Source organism: Nipponia nippon, unplaced genomic scaffold (assembly GCF_047370975.1).
Source record: "Nipponia nippon isolate SJK-2023a ecotype South Korea unplaced genomic scaffold, ASM4737097v1 scaffold_4, whole genome shotgun sequence".
Lineage (NCBI taxonomy): Eukaryota > Metazoa > Chordata > Aves > Pelecaniformes > Threskiornithidae > Nipponia > Nipponia nippon.
Genome location: NW_028262358.1, coordinates 67,082,036 through 67,097,688, shown reverse-complemented (window position 1 = coordinate 67,097,688; position 15,653 = coordinate 67,082,036). Strand labels below are relative to the sequence as shown.

At 40.3% G+C, this 15,653-nt stretch overlaps 1 protein-coding gene across 2 annotated transcripts in view; it reads right to left on the bottom strand.

Annotated features, from left to right (window-relative positions):
* The window catches only part of THEMIS (thymocyte selection associated), an 82,766-nt gene that overhangs the window by 59,605 nt on the left and 7,508 nt on the right, over positions 1-15,653 (bottom strand). Inside the window, exons 1-2 of one of the 2 annotated variants that reach the window (XM_087775655.1) lie at positions 8,287-8,406; positions 7,684-7,842 (exon numbers count right to left, since the gene is read on the bottom strand). In XM_087775655.1, the coding sequence (XP_087631781.1) occupies positions 7,684-7,828 (145 nt within the window). In that variant the 5' untranslated portion in view covers positions 7,829-7,842; positions 8,287-8,406. Of the gene's footprint in view, positions 1-7,683; positions 7,843-8,286; positions 8,407-15,653 lie in introns of those variants that run through there. The other variant, XM_087775654.1, reaches the window with a different exon arrangement.

Genomic DNA, 15,653 nt, shown 5'->3' with positions numbered 1-15,653 from the left:
GAAAAAAATGCAGACATGGTATGAGGAAGAGCAACACTAATGCGATCAGTGAAATGCAAGATAAAGTTTCTGGCTAAACATTGTACTATGTATTCTTCCACACACAGACTGGGGATTCCTAGACCAAGTATGTTTAAAGACACATCACAAATGAAAATGTAGCACCTACAGATAAGAATGAGCAAAGGAAATTGATTTTAGCATATCTGATTGCCCAGACCACCAGATGGAGTAATTCAAAGTTTGGCCGTTGTAGCACTGTGGCCATTGCAAGGCAATTAAACTGCTGAAGTACTGCAAGGCAGAAGATGCACCTGAGCTTCCCTATCCCCTAGGGACATTATTATTTCATGTTAATCCTGCCCCTTGGAGCTGTCTCATTAAGAGTCCACATTGCAAGAAAAATACATACATTTCTATATTTGCGTGAGTGTTATAGAGGAAGATGAAGTGGACAGTTTAGAGAACTAAACAGTAGGGTTTAGCTGAACTGTGTGATTCAGCTGTCTTCTTCCCCAGGCATGGCAGTGTGAATGTTGCCTTGTGGAATTACATTGCAGCTTCCTAGGACAGGCATCAACTAAGGCTCTCTTCCAAGTGAATACAACAGAATGTAGAGGTTATTCCCAGGCCAAGTTTGCAAGCCAGGCGATCCACACAAATTAACTGGTAGCTACAGGTACAGTGACAAATCAGCCAAGCTCCCTGGGAGATTCAGTGTTTTTTTTCCTTCCTTCGCCCAAAGCCAACTAGCAGAAACCCTATAGCCCCCACTGCTCCACGCTTTTGCCTCCTCTGGACCACGCAAAGGGCACTGTATCTTTGTGGTAAAGGAATACTCCCACCTTGACAGTTATGGAGCATGGGATGAGGACTCGAGGATTGCTGCTTGGCACCACTAGAGACTTTTTCATTTCAGCTCCACATCTCATGAGTGGTTTCTGCCATGTCTACAAAGGTTTAAGTGTCCCATCCACCTGCCCTCAGTTGTCTAGTGTGGGAACTGGGTCCACACTGGCTATGACTGCCTTCTCATGGGAAACAGAGTGTGAGAAAAGGGCAGGATGCCCCAGCAGATACCTGGGTCTCAGCAGGGTCGGATGCTGCCAGAACACAGTTCATGTTGGATGTTGGGAAGACAATCACTCCCTTCTCTAGACGTCCTCTGATAGTGGGATTGTTTAACAAATTAGATTGGGGGATTGATTCAGTTAAAAATAACCTCCAAATTGCTTATTTTCTCCCACACATTTTCCCTTACTGAATTTCACCTACTGACCACAATGAACACAACTAAGGGGCCTGAATGGCAGCAGGGGCTCCTTAAGATTGTATACTTTAAAAAGGATATATCAAACCATACCGTCCACCACAACATTTATTTTTTTGCCACAGAATTGCTGTGATTCTTGTTTCAATGTAACAAAACCTGCTACTTTTGCGTCATAGCTTTAGCACCCTTCTTGATAAAGGAGGTGTTATTAAGATTCTCTCTGCTGAGTAGGATTTAACTGAATTTATCACCAGATTGGGCATGTTTGGTTCTAGGTATCCCATGAGACTACTAGGATCTGTGGCAACTAACAGCTCTGAGGGCTTGTGAGCAGCCTAAACAGTAATAGCCTATTTGATCTCCTGCAAAGATAGCCACTAGTTGTGCCTATGTAACTGCTTTCTGCAATTCTGTGCCTTCACAGATGTCTGTATGACAGCTAGCTTTTCGTGTGTGAAATTAGTATCCTTGTGCAAATACATCCTCTACATATATATGTCCTCACTGCAGCACTACGGGAAAGCCTTCAGACCTTTTTCCGGGCTGCAAGGAAGCCACACCTGTGAATGTAGCTGCACAAGTACAAAGTACAACTTCAATACATTTTTCTTTCTCACTAGTATTTTTGATGTTTCTCACAGCCATTCTTAACATAATTATTAACAAGCAAGTTAGCTACCCCAGTCCTAATCAGTACTGGAGCTGTCAGTGCAGATCAAGACAAACTGGTTCATCAGCATTTAGAAAATATCGCAGTGACAAGGCACCAACAACAAACTGAAATTGTGGAAAAGACATCATCCCCCAAACAGTGTTCCAGTGTCATGCTTTGCAAGCACAAGATGGGCATCATCTCCTGGCAGTGCTCGGAGAAGCAAACAGGAAAATTCTTCATTAAAAAATGTATTCAAAGTACATATGATGTATCCCCAAGGCAATAACTATGTTTACCCATCTGTGATACAGGAGCATGCGCATTGCCCCTAGAAAACCTCCAGAACTGCATTAAAAAGCGTGCATAAACTATGTTAAAAAAACATTCCCAGTTGAAAATATTTGGCAATGTACAGGTATGAGAAACATTCTTCTCCTCTATGAGTTTGCCAGTAGACTCAGGCTCTACTAATTTTGCTGGGACTACACAGCTATTTGGAAGCCAGCTATTTCAGCAACAAACTGATGAGCATCCTGGGTTGGAAAACAGGTTTCATATGGAAGCATAATTACCAGATCTCATACAAAACTAGACAACTGATTATCCCCTCGGGCCCAGGCAGACTGACTTTGTCAGGGTTGGGAGAAGAAAAATCTTCACCTTCCGTTCTGCTGGTTTTCTTAATTTTGGTAACAGAATGCTTGCATAGGCAACTAAAGAGCCATGTGGCCTTGAATACTTAGCTTCTGTATTGATGAGACCCAGAAGCAGAGGCACCTAATAGCCACCTGTTTATGCTTATGAGTATGTAAAGTTCCATATGTTTCTCTCTATATATAGAAGAGGTGAATACATAAAAAGTTATTTTGGTATGATGGGTGAAAGCCACTGTGGTTCCTACCTAACTGTCATAATCTGCCATGGTATCTTCTCATAAATGCTTTCCTTGCTACAATATGTATTTAAAAAAACCAAAAACAAAAACAAAACCAAACAAACACAAAACCACAAAAACCAAACCAACACAAAACCCAAACAACATTATCTGGAACCATTCAGAACCTTATTAAAATCATTATGAATCAAATTACAAAACCAAATGTTTTTCCAAACCTAAGATAGCAAGGAAATCTCCAGAGTAGGAGACATATGGTACATTTGAGATGCTAAAGTTTGGACATTTTGAGGTCAAACATAAATATTTTTGTACTTTTTAATAAATCATAAAATGACTGAATCAAATTCACTTAGACTTTCTTGATAGAGCTTGGTGGACTACTGGGGGGAAAGACAGATGGAAATAACAAACCTGGAAAAAAGTCCAGCTGGTTTATCGAGAGCTGTTATTATTGCTCCTACAGATCTACTTTCTAAATGTAATCTGGTCTACAACCAAAGTGCACTGATGCCCAAGAATTTGGGGGAAAATTACTGATAGAGACAAGAATAGCTACACACAGATAATAACTACAGGAATGTACAACCATTGTCACACTCCATTAATCCTCTGCACCTACTGGCTTTTCACTAGGTGAAGTGCCTGCCTACCCATAATATGATCACTAGTAAGCCCCAAACATAATCAGCCCATCATTTTCAAAAAAAGTTTTAGGTATTGCTGTACACATTGGTAGAGAGACAGGGTTTGGGAATCTGAAAAAGTTATTTTCACTGGTATGGGAGAGAAAACATAGCCCAAGGATCACCCATTTAGTCCTGTTGGAAAGTGTGTTTTGATAGAAGGATGTTTTTACCACCTTTTTACAGAACAGTATATGCAGCTCTCTTTTACTGGTTATAGAGTGATAAAGTGTACCTCCCCGTAGCTTTATAGACTTTCCTTTTTCAGTCTTAATTAGAGTCCTGAAGGAAAGCAGTATCCTTTTTATTCTCTCTTTTGCTTCTTTTCCCCACAGAAAACTGAGAAAACCAGTAGTTAGGCTTACCTAGTAGAGCAGCAAGTAACCTTCAAGGAAAAAAAAAAAAATAGCAGAAAGACCTTCTGTCCCAGACTAGCAGTTTTTGTTCCCCAAGGTAACGCAGAAGACCGGGAAGACCTCAGCTCCCAACTTCTCTGGAGCTGACTTGACTGCTTTTCCTTTTTTCCCTCACCTCCGCCACCCACTCTGCTACCTCCTCTGCTCCATCTGCACCAGCATCCTCCTCTCCCCATCCTGCCCCAAAGGCCATCTCTCCTATCTCTCCATCAACTCCTATCAAGATGAGCCTTCTAGTGCCTAGCCTCTGTTCTTCCACACATGTGCTGTGTGGGCACAGACAAGTCCCCTGTCTTGTGGCTCGCAGAGGCTGAGAGCTCAAAGGGACAGTTGTGCTCAGCTGCGTGTCTGTCAGACCACGTAGGAATGAGCAGCAACTGTTAGGGATCTCCTGAGAACAGAGGCAGCCCAGCAATATTTTTGCAGAAGAAGGAGTATAACAGAACAAAATGAAATAATTTGTGTTGGCACACAGTTCAGGTGGTGTGCAAATTACCTGTCTCTGCTAACTTGTTAGTAGTGAAAATTGTATTTCAAAATGCTGTTAGATGTAGCCATCGAAGTGTCTAGAGTAACAGCAGACTTTTTTTTTTTTTTTTTTACCCAGTGTATGAGCATAGAAAGAATAGCCTGGCCCTCTGAGGCATGAAAAAGAACAAATTAGAATGAGGATAAAATGACGTAACACAGATAGTGAACTTGTGGTTGCAGTGGTTTCTCTAATGCAAAGGGCAGATTACGCCTTTATCAAGGATCTGATTTGCCAGAGCAGAAAAAAGGAATTCTGTAGACTGCGAATACATTCAGAAAGACAAAGAGTAAGCCTCGTTTAAAGCCAATGAGCTCAGTTCTTCACTCACAGAGACGCTATCCGCAGAGTAACCTAAATAGAAGCGTTGCTTGTTTATGCCAGCATGCACACGGTGAAAGGGTACACGAGCCCATCACATGCAAATGATAACTCACGACAGAGGAAATGGAAAATAACATCAAAGCAAAAGATTTCTTTGCATCAAGACTGGCAAGAGAGCACTGTAAATACAGTGCCAGACTCCTAGAGACCTGAGGATATTTTTACTGAAGTAAGTCAATGGCAGTGTGAAAAAGATCATCTGCAATTTGGTTCTGTGCTTGGTTCTGGGGACAGGGGCAAGCCAACGATGCTCTAATACAATGTTTCATTTGGAGCATAGCATGTGTACGTAATAAAGTGAAAAGGAAAAAGGTCAAGAAAAAGAAGAGACTGGGACATCTTGACTTTGTAAAGCTGAATCGTTCTCCAGCTAAGAATTAAATTAGACAAATGACAAATTTACATCTTACCAAAAAGCTCTTGAATGCATAAGAGTACATATACAGAGAGAAACAAGAGAGCGGTGCTCCCTGTTGGGCTAATGAGAAGTGTCATTATGCCCCTCTTCAGTGCTGCTGTTCAGCAGTACCCACTATGTGGAGGATAATAATGATACATTTCAGAAAAATGAACTCCAAATTTATTTTTCTAGTGAAATAACCCAGTTTTCTAGAACACTGTTTGGGAGAGTTCATAAGTATGCATGTAAATTGCAGTGATTAGACTGAATTTGAAAATGTGCTCAATAGGGCAACAACATCCAAATGCCAAGCTGCAAAATTGATCACTTGAATGCAAACAAATCCCGATTCACTAGGTTCAAGCATTTGAAATTACAAGTCATTCTGTTCCAAAAATCAGGAGATTCAACATTAATAAATGTAGGATTACATTTATCACTCCGTTGTGTTGGATATTTTAGGATTCGAATGTTCAAACCCGTGTGCCAATCAAGATTTAGAATATGACTTCCTATATATATATATATTTTAGAGACAGAAGAAATTTTAATAATAGCAAAGAAGCCTGGATTTCAAGAAAAATACCGAGTATCTGGAGAGTTCACAGTACAGCAGTACTTCAATATCTTAGATAGTCACAGATAATTAAAATGTCTTTGATCACTACATTTGGGCCCTACCAGTGCTTGAAAATGGCATTCCATAAAAGTCTTTTAATGAGCGGTCATACAAATGGTTCTGATTCACTGAGTAAGAAAAACATGAAAGTAAATTGATGTTCTACTGGGGAAAAGAAAATGATATATAGGACTATTTCAGAGAGAAATCTGTATTTTGGAGATGGAAAATGAAGGCATGGCAGAAGATATTTTCTTGTGGAATTCAGATGAAACATTGCATTCCCATGCACTTTTACATTTTATTTGCTTCAAGAAGTGTGTCTTGTCTCCCTCTGCAGAAAAAGCACATACCAGTTTGGGTACTGGCGTAACCTAAACCATATATATGCATGTGCACACATTCTCACATGCTCGGCAATACATTAGAAGAACATCAATGAGGTTACTAAGTCAAGCACTCAAACACTAGAAAACACCCATATTATGTTTCCTCGTGCAGCACCAATTTAACCTCCTATGTGCTTGCAGTACAACAGAGTGTTAATTAAATGTTTACAATCTATTTTTTTTTTCTATAAAACTGTAGTCTCATTCAGTGTATTAACTAGACTGCTGGCCAAAGTGAGTCCTGGACATGATCACCGCCTCTCAAGGTCTGCTCTGTCCTTGTGTGTGCTCTATCCCAGTGTTTCCTACCTGCAGATGTCCCGCAACTTCTCTCCCAGACCTATACAGGCTCCCTCCCACATCCCACTGGCCTCCTCGTGCTGTTCTCCAGCCCGCTCATCTCCTCTCCCTGAGGGGCTCCCATTACCTCTGCTGCCTGCAAGACTCCCAGCATAGGAAATGCCCTATATATATATTTCTGTGTGGGTGCAGTCCTCCTCTGGTGCCGGTAACCACCTCCACTGCTGTCTCTAGTCCTTGATCTTTGCATATCAAGTCTTCATCCATTTACCCTGCTCCAAGATGCAACCTTTTTCTACCAGTTTCCTAGCGTAGTTTGCCTTCTCCACTCCCCACACATGGATACTCACAGTCCAGCACTTCTCCCTCTGCACTCCATATCACTTCCCTATTTAACACAGCTGGGCCCTAACAGTAGAGGAATTGAGATGAGAGCAGAATTGAAAAATGAATAAATATGACAGGTACCCTGGGTACAGTACTTGGCCAGCTCTCCCTAACAAGGCCACATGAACAGAAGAAGATATTTTTCAAATAACAGGTCAGTACCACATGCCAAATTTCAAGTCCATCCTCCAAAATACGGATATTTGGGGACTTCTCTATAGAAGAGTTGAAGTGGTTTTTAAGCAGGAAAACGCATGCGTTTTCCTCTAATCCTATTTCTAGTCATGGAGCAGCCACTTTGGCCACTGGAATTAAAATAAATCATTAAAATAAAAACAAAGCATAACAAAGTATTCAAAATATTTTATATCCAAAATAATAAAATAAAAATATAGTAGTAGTAAATAAATTAGTCTGAGCACACAGCAAGGAAGATTTCAGCTCAGACAAAGTTTAGCAAAGTCTTAAGTAACTGAAAAGAAGATTTTTGTAATAATTCTTACAATGAGTGACCTCAAGTATAGAAAGCATTACTACCACATAACATTAATAATTTCTATCCAAGCTTGAAAGAGAATTCATTTAAAAATGAGTTGATTGTATCTTGTGCCATCTGATAAAATTATATCCTTGACAGCTGAGTTGTAACTTCAAACAAATATCAATCAAGACAGCGAATCAATAAAATGAACAAAGGTGATTACTCAGGGTTATAATTCCTCAAAAACGTGTATTCATGAAATACTGTACCAGGAAAATCTAGTGGTAATTCCACTTTGGCTGAAGATTGGCTGACTTCATTATTCTCACAGATACTTGCTATGAGCTTATTAATTTTGAAGCCAATAATTTTAATGACATCTCCTGTTGAAAGGCAGCATTCATTTCCAAACATTTCATAGATGGAGCCTGAAAAGAAATACAAAAGGAAAAAAAAGTGTTATTCAGCTTTTTCTCACTTTGTCAAGTGTCTTTACCTCTTTGAATGAAAGCAGAAATACTTAAAATAAGTTATAGGAAATAATACTTATCCTGCGATAACTAAATTTTCATTTTCTTCCTTAGTGTAATGAGAAAATCCATCTTGCAACTTCAGTGATCTCTAGACCAGCTCTATGTGTACACTGTTCTTAGACCCATGTAAGGAGAACAAGGTCTGAAGAACTTGCATTTCTCAGTTATGAGACCAAAACAGAACGAGGTAAAACATAGGATCGCCTGGGTCATCAGGAATTGCCTCCCACAATCAGCAGGCAGTGGAACAGCCAGCATTTGAGCTTTCTGTAGTAACAGAAAACCTGAAGAAAGTACAAGAAATTGGAAAACCTGCAAATTAACAGCAGTAATCCCTACCCCATGCTGAAATAAGACTACTGATTCCTGGCAGGAAAAAATTCCTTTTTTGTCTGTGATGTTCAGAAGCTTGAGTACAGGAAGAAGGCAATCCAACCAAGCATTTCAGAGCTTCCTCAGCAAAACCTGGAACTGCAGCTTGCCCCGCCAAAAAGACCCTTCCTTCTCCATTCTTGCTGTGGTCAATCTCTGCTGTTTCAGAAGCAGGGGCAGCAGGGAAGAATAAAGCAAAGCTGAAACAAAAGCCAAATGATGCAGAAGAAGAAAAATTCTTCCTGGTCCCTGCAGGAGATTAGTAGAAGCCCCAAAGAGGCATGGGATTAATTAATTATATACAAAGGCAATGCAGCAAACACACACAAATTGTCTTCTATCAATCAGTTCCATTTGTAGACAGAATTACATTGAGCACAGAACATCAGAAATGTTGACTTGAATGCTAGCTTCTGTTCTTTTGATGCTGTGCAGTTCCTTCCAAGAGCTTACCAATCTCTGTCCTGAAGTGTTGTGGAAGTACCCTTTCTGGAATCCCATCTCAGAATTTCATTTCCCTTGTGGTGAGAAACCTTATTCTCATTTCCACTCCCAATGCATTGGTGAGTGTATTCATTTGCTCTGCTACCGACATTGCTCTGCTATTTAAAATACTTTTTTTTCCCCGTAGGGTTTGCAGGGTTAATTTTGCCCTTCTCTGGTCACATTTTTGACAAAAATCTAGAAGAAACAAATTGTCTTAATCTCCTCTGAGAAGACAGATTTTACTTCCCACAATCCCTCTAATAGCTCTTTCTTGCATCTTGTTCAGTTTAAAGTCTTGGGTTTTTTTTTTCCCTTTTAACCTAGGTAACCAGAATCGTGTTAGGCAATGAGAGATATTTAAAACCTGACCTCTAGCTATATAGTAGCAATCAATAAATGTGATGGCCTGTACTGAAATATTGCCATTGCCTGCAGAACTCACTTCCCACATAAAGTAACATTCTTTACTCCACAGCTCTCCTTGTAGTTGGTGGGGAGAATAAAAAAAGCTTTTTTTTTTTTTTTTTTTTTTTTTTTTTTGCCAAGTGTCATATCAGAAATGCAACTATTAGCCAAGTGATTTTCCTAATGCTCACTCAAGATCAGTTCCAGTCATGACCATAGCCTGGGCTAATAAGTATCTCTTACTGAGTCTGGGATATATTTATCTACTCTGCTGCAGCACTTGCAGGTGACAAGCATTTGGTTACCACCTCGGCCTCACTGAAAGTCACTGGGAGATCAATCTGAACAAAAGTTGCTCTAGTTTTAGCCTAAACCCAAAGCCTCAGTAGAGCACCACAGAACAACAGGTTTGTGTCAGGACAGTACAATGAACGAGAGTAACACTGAGCAACGGATTAAGTTTAGCCTGTTGTGAAGACATGTCCAGGCAAACCTGCTGTTGCTTGTGCAATGCTCTCACAACTGAGATGGACACCAGGAAATCCCCAGCTGCTCCCCTGAAGAAGACAGGTACTGATGTACATTTTTAACCCTATGTAGAAGAATCTATGTTAAAAAAAAAAAAATCCTGTGGCAGATGCTTTGGGCAGGCTGGATGTGACAACATTACCTGGTTTCCCTTGCTGAGAATCCTACACAGGATCAAGGGGACTGTTGTACTCTAGTCTCTAACCTCCCCCAGCAGGCTACCGCCTTTCTGTTGCACACCAGGATGATCATTAGCACAGAGATATTCTGGATTATAGTGCCACACAAATATCGACCACAGTCAGGTGAAAGAACATGCTGTTTATGCATCTTTTCAACCAATCTGGTACTAAGCAGAAGACCAAGAGAGCTGCTGCCCTTTAACTAAAAAAGAACAATTTGGTTTTCTTATTGTAAAGATAGTGCATCGTTGTTTGCCCTCCATTTCGTCCCCAAGCAATTCAACATTGACTAACTCAGATGTCTCCACTGGATATTGCTACAGCTCCCATCAGTAGACTGGCTGCTGCTCTAATAATCACATGAGGAATTATCATAGCTCTCATTGCTTTATCTGAGCTCCACAGGATATTTTATGGCAGTCAGAAAAGTGTACGTGCAATATTTATTTCATATTAGAGTGAGAGGGAGAGAAAGATTGAGCAGCCATGAAGAGGGTAATATTCCTTTTGTGCTGAACCACCTCACTCCTCACATCAGACACAGCAGAGATCACAAGCAACCATGATATTATTAGATACAGGGAATCCCAGAGGACCCAGCGTGATGAACTCTGCATTATAGAAACATGGAAAGATGAGCAAAGAATTACAATGATGTTCTCACCCTCGAACAAACATTTGTGAAAACCTGCTCAAAATGGGAGCTCATTGCTTCTAGAGACCTTTTTTCTTCAGCGCAGATTTAGATCCAGCTTCTTCAGATTACCTGACTTGAAAATAGACCCCTAGAAACCATTTAACATATCAAAGTAACTACACTGACTAATTATGGGCTTTGGGCACATTTGCTTTCATCTCTGCCAGACAGCCTTTGCAAGCATGGGCCTCAATGCAGCCGGGCCCCACCATGCACCCACCTGCGGGCAGTGCTGCTCCATAGGAGCACAGGCACCGAGCCACGCAGGTTCGGTGGCCTCGCTGGCTGGGGCCGATTTCCAAATAACATGATAGCTGGAGTAGAGCAAACCAAGCAACAGCCCTGAGGGGAAGAATGGAGCAATTAAGAGGCTGACACTCTCAAAAAAATGGTGTGATTGAAGAAGATTTAACCACTACTTCAGTCTATAGTCTATATCCACAGCAGAGTGGTGCCACCAAGAAATAAAGAGGGGAGTCAGAGGAGGGCCCTGTTTCTGATCATGGCTGGTTCTGAAGGAATTACTACTTTTAACAGGTTTGCTTTTCCTCAGGCACAATAGCTTAACTACAAATTGTATGGCAGAGAGTTTGAGAAGTCCTGCCCTTCATCACAAAATAAAAAGTATAAACGGAGCTTGCACAAAAGTGAAAACACTGATCAGTCAGTGACGGGTCCATGGCTGAAGATCCAATCTGGCAATAGCCACGAGAAGAAACTAACTCTGCCAAACACTCAAAAATAGATGAATGAATGACACAAAAAATTAGCCTTTGACAAAGCAATCAAAATTTGCAAAACATGAGAAATACAGATAACAACCTACACAGGGTAAACAGTGGCCTGGCATTGTAGAGATGGCAGAGAATCTAAAACACTACAAGAAAAGGGTAAAATACACAAGAAAAGAAAATCTGTGCTTATAAAAAAGAGAAAGTACCTGAGGCAGACAAGCATATGGAGTTCAAGCTGGAGTCTACAAAAAGCATTACATGGAGCTGCAGGCTCTGTTTGAAACATCAAGGGCCAAGATAATGCATTCAGAAAAAAGATGGATTATAAATGCCAGACTTCAAGCCACAAAAGAGTGTGCAAAGAATAGACACACAGGGCTGTCACAGCACCTTAACTCTCAGGGTCTTTTATCAGAACAAAACATAACATTGTTATGGAAAACAAATGGATCATTCATCTAAAAGCATCAGTTCTAGGACAAAGTGAGATGAAAATTAAATTTTTTTTTAAAAAAAGTAATGTATTTAATTAAAATAATTTAAAAAAAAAGAAAATCAGGGGAGCTGGCTGTCCTAACATCAAAGAAATAAACTATTACATGGGTACACAATCCTCTGGCAAAGATAATGCTTTGTAATACCAAGGAAAATTAACCCCTTCTTGAATTAAAAAGGAAGAAGAAAGAAAAGATGTATTTTTTGGCATAGTCAAGGAGGGAAAGGGTATTAAGCAGCTAGGAAGGATGCTTTAAGTCTTCTAGAAGAGAGGAAAGCTCTTAGCAAAGTAGAAGTGGAGAGTGCCCAAGTATCCCAGGACTCGCGGCCATAGGTCGATACCTTTCATCCCAGAAGAGAAGTTGGATAAATTGGTCATATAACCACTGAGTAACGGAGGTATGCGACCACATTTTCCATCCAATTAAGGAAGTCAGAGACCAGTCTTCAACAGCTTATCAGTAGCAAAGCTTATATATATGAGTGGATAGACAGAGATAGATACGTGTGTGTGTGTATATATATATGTAGATAGGTATCTACCTAAATGACCATTTTCATGGGCAACTTGTAGGACTTTAATTACCTCCTCCTTTATCAGATCCATTTGAAAGAGACCAAGAGGTTAAAAGATTATGAGGGTGAGAGGTTGGGAGGAGGATGGCTAACAGACCGAGACCATGATTGCAGAAGCCTCATTTTTAATGTACCAGGATAAAAAAATCATTAAAAAATGAAACTGACAGCCATACAAGAACAGATTCATTTTTGGGGGTTCAATTGCACGTACAGTATTGATTGTAATTACATATTTGTCGGCAACTAGATTGCCTTAGCCCTGATTTTAGCCCTTGCTTGGCGGTTTGCCTGGAATAGTACAATGAAGATTACATTCAGACAAGAAAAATGTTACCTGTGTGATTTGTCATCTAGGCATTTGCAGCAAATATTTGTGCTAATAAAAGGGAGGGAGGGAAACTGCATGGTTTTCAAAAGGGACAATAAAAATTCTTTTTCCTTTAAAAGCCACATTAATTAGTCTTAGAACATTGTGAAAATACCCGCTATGTGACCCTGAAAGATTTTACTTCAGCTGTGTGATGTGGACCCACACACAAAATATACTGAAAAGTAAAATTAAAATTAAAATGGACCTTTTAGTACATTTATTTGTTGTTGCACAATAGTAACTGTGTTTTTCCCACTCAAGCCGCAAAGAAAGCGTAAGATGTTGAAAATGTAAATCAAGTAACCTGAAGGACTGAATCTTTTTGATTTGAGAAAGATGTATGCAATATAATGCAAAAAATATTTTATCAGAACCTAGAAAAAAGCAGCTTATTTACAGTGATCAAACAATGCCCCTGAAGGCTGTAATTAAAGAGCTTGTTGCCTTTGAATCCACCTTTTCTGGATTGTTACTTTGTTCAATAAAAAACACATTTATATCCTTTCATAAGCTCATCTCTAGTTTGACAATCCATATTAGCAACTGCTGTGATCACATCAAAGGAACCATAACAATTGGTTCAATATCTTTTTCCTCCATCTTTCCTAAAATGCTAAGCAGCCACACCACCATCCTCCCTAACATGAGCCCTTTATTTGATTTATTTTTCATTACAGGTACAAGAAGAGTCTTTTTGTATTAAAAACAACAATATAAAATATAAATACAGTGAATGCCTGAGATGGAGAATGTCATTCTTCATGTCAGACCATATGACAGTACCACTGAGAGAAATACTTTATAATACGAGGTAGAACAGCAAATATCTCAGTAATATTTCCTTTTTTCTTCCCAGCAGCTTAGAGCCCCGTTCAGTGACTGCTCTCGGAGTGAACGCTTCACTGATGCTGATAGGAAGTACGGCTCAAAATCAGGTTCATGACTAAACAACAGTAATACATCACTCATATGTAACTCCCTTTTGTTGCACGCTTCTGGGCAGTTTAGCAAGGAGAGCTAGGGAGAGCAATGCGAACAAGACAAAAGGCTTGACTAAGGCGACACAGAGGACCATTCAGCAGGGCTGGAGCTCAAGCCCAGGCTGGCTGACTCCCAGTCTAACCGTCTGTCTGCTACAGGGTGCTGCTAACCACTTTCAAATATCCCCCATTCTTTTTTTTTTTTTTTTTTTTTTTTAACAGAAACCAAGCTTTTCTCCTAACAAAACCAAATGTCTTTGCAGGCCAAACACTAGGCATTGACTCCCTAGCCCCATGAGCTTGAATCCTTGAAGGAAAAAAATTCTCCCTTTCATCTCGCAGTAGCACCCACTGAATTCATTGCAGCTGGCAGGCTGAACCGTCTTTGAAAGAAGATCCAAAGAACCGGGATCCTGGCTGCTTTGCAGGGAGATGAAAGATGTCCCAATGTGTCCTGAAAGAGTAGAACTTTGTCCCAACGTCCTTTTCCCAGTGCTTCTTTCTCCGCTATTATGTTGTCATCAGTTACCCATGTGGGTGCTGTCTTCCCAGATCAGAGGTGACTCTGTTTCAGGGGCTGGTGAAATGATTCTGCTTTCACATAAAGGCATGACCCCCTGGTGCAGCCATTCAGCCAGAATTACAATAGCCTGCTTTCCCCTACGACATAGCTCAGCTGAAACCACAGGTTTATTAAGGCTGCTGCAGGTTCCCAAAGTAATATGAAGGGCATAATGTATCTATAATTAGTGTCAATAAAAAAGATATCATTCTTTATGGGCATTATTTGGGGGTTAGCCAATTGTTCAGAGTTTATGCTTTTTGGCAAGAAGAGAGATCTATTTTAAAATTGAGGGGAGGAGAGTTTTGCTTAATAACTTTAATCATATTATACTCTGATTAAGCAGTAAGAAAAAGAAACCAATTTCTGATGGTAAGAAGTTACGTGTCTCTTTTTTTTTTTCAGTCAAATACCTCCTGAGCACTGAAGATGCTAATCAGCATGCTGGTTTTCACCACTGAACTCAAATAAACTAACATCTTGTGGGGAAGATACAAAGAGGCTGAAAATCACATGCACAATGGCAGGGAAAGAAGGAAGTATGCCCCAGCTTCTCTCTCCAACCCCAGGCTATGAGAGTGGCTGCAAATAGTATAAAGCACCTGTATGGCTTTTATCCACCCCTTCCTTCCTACCCCTAGAAGGTGCACCCACCAAGAGCGGGAAAGCCCAGCTCCCCCGTGCCTACACGGTGCTCCAGAGGCCCAGAGCTAGCAATGATCATGAAGGCATCATGAGTTTGTGTAGAAGATCCTCTGTCAAGTGACAGGGCAACTTACTGGGCTTTGTAACAGCTCTTCTCTCTTTAGTATGTCCTAAGCAACAAAAGTCTGCAGGTTTGGTCAGTCTGGGACACAAACCCTCCAAGGAGTTCAGCTGCTGAATTGCCACGGAGGTAAACTCCTGTCAAAAGGCTCTGTGCAAACAGGGCATCTTATCTTGATCATACCTAATTAGGCTGCAGAGGGTCTAACTTTTGCCAGCACAAAACCATCAAAAAACAAAAGCTGTAAGATTTATCTTTTGCCGTATAAAGTCAAACTTTAAATGTCAAGTGCTTTAAGCCATTTCAATCATAATGGAATTTTTTAAAAAATTACTTCTGCAGTTTCTGATTTATTCCTTTCCTGATAGGTTTATAGCCTTTTTTTTTTTTTTTTTTAATACTTTCTTCTGATTCTCATCTATCCAGAGGGCTCACGCTCTGCGTGTGGCAGCAGACGTGTGTGTGCAGCACCCACTATAGTGGAAAGAGCAAGTGAAACCACAGCTCCAAATGCAACATCTTTGACCTTTTGTTTGGGTTTACCCACACA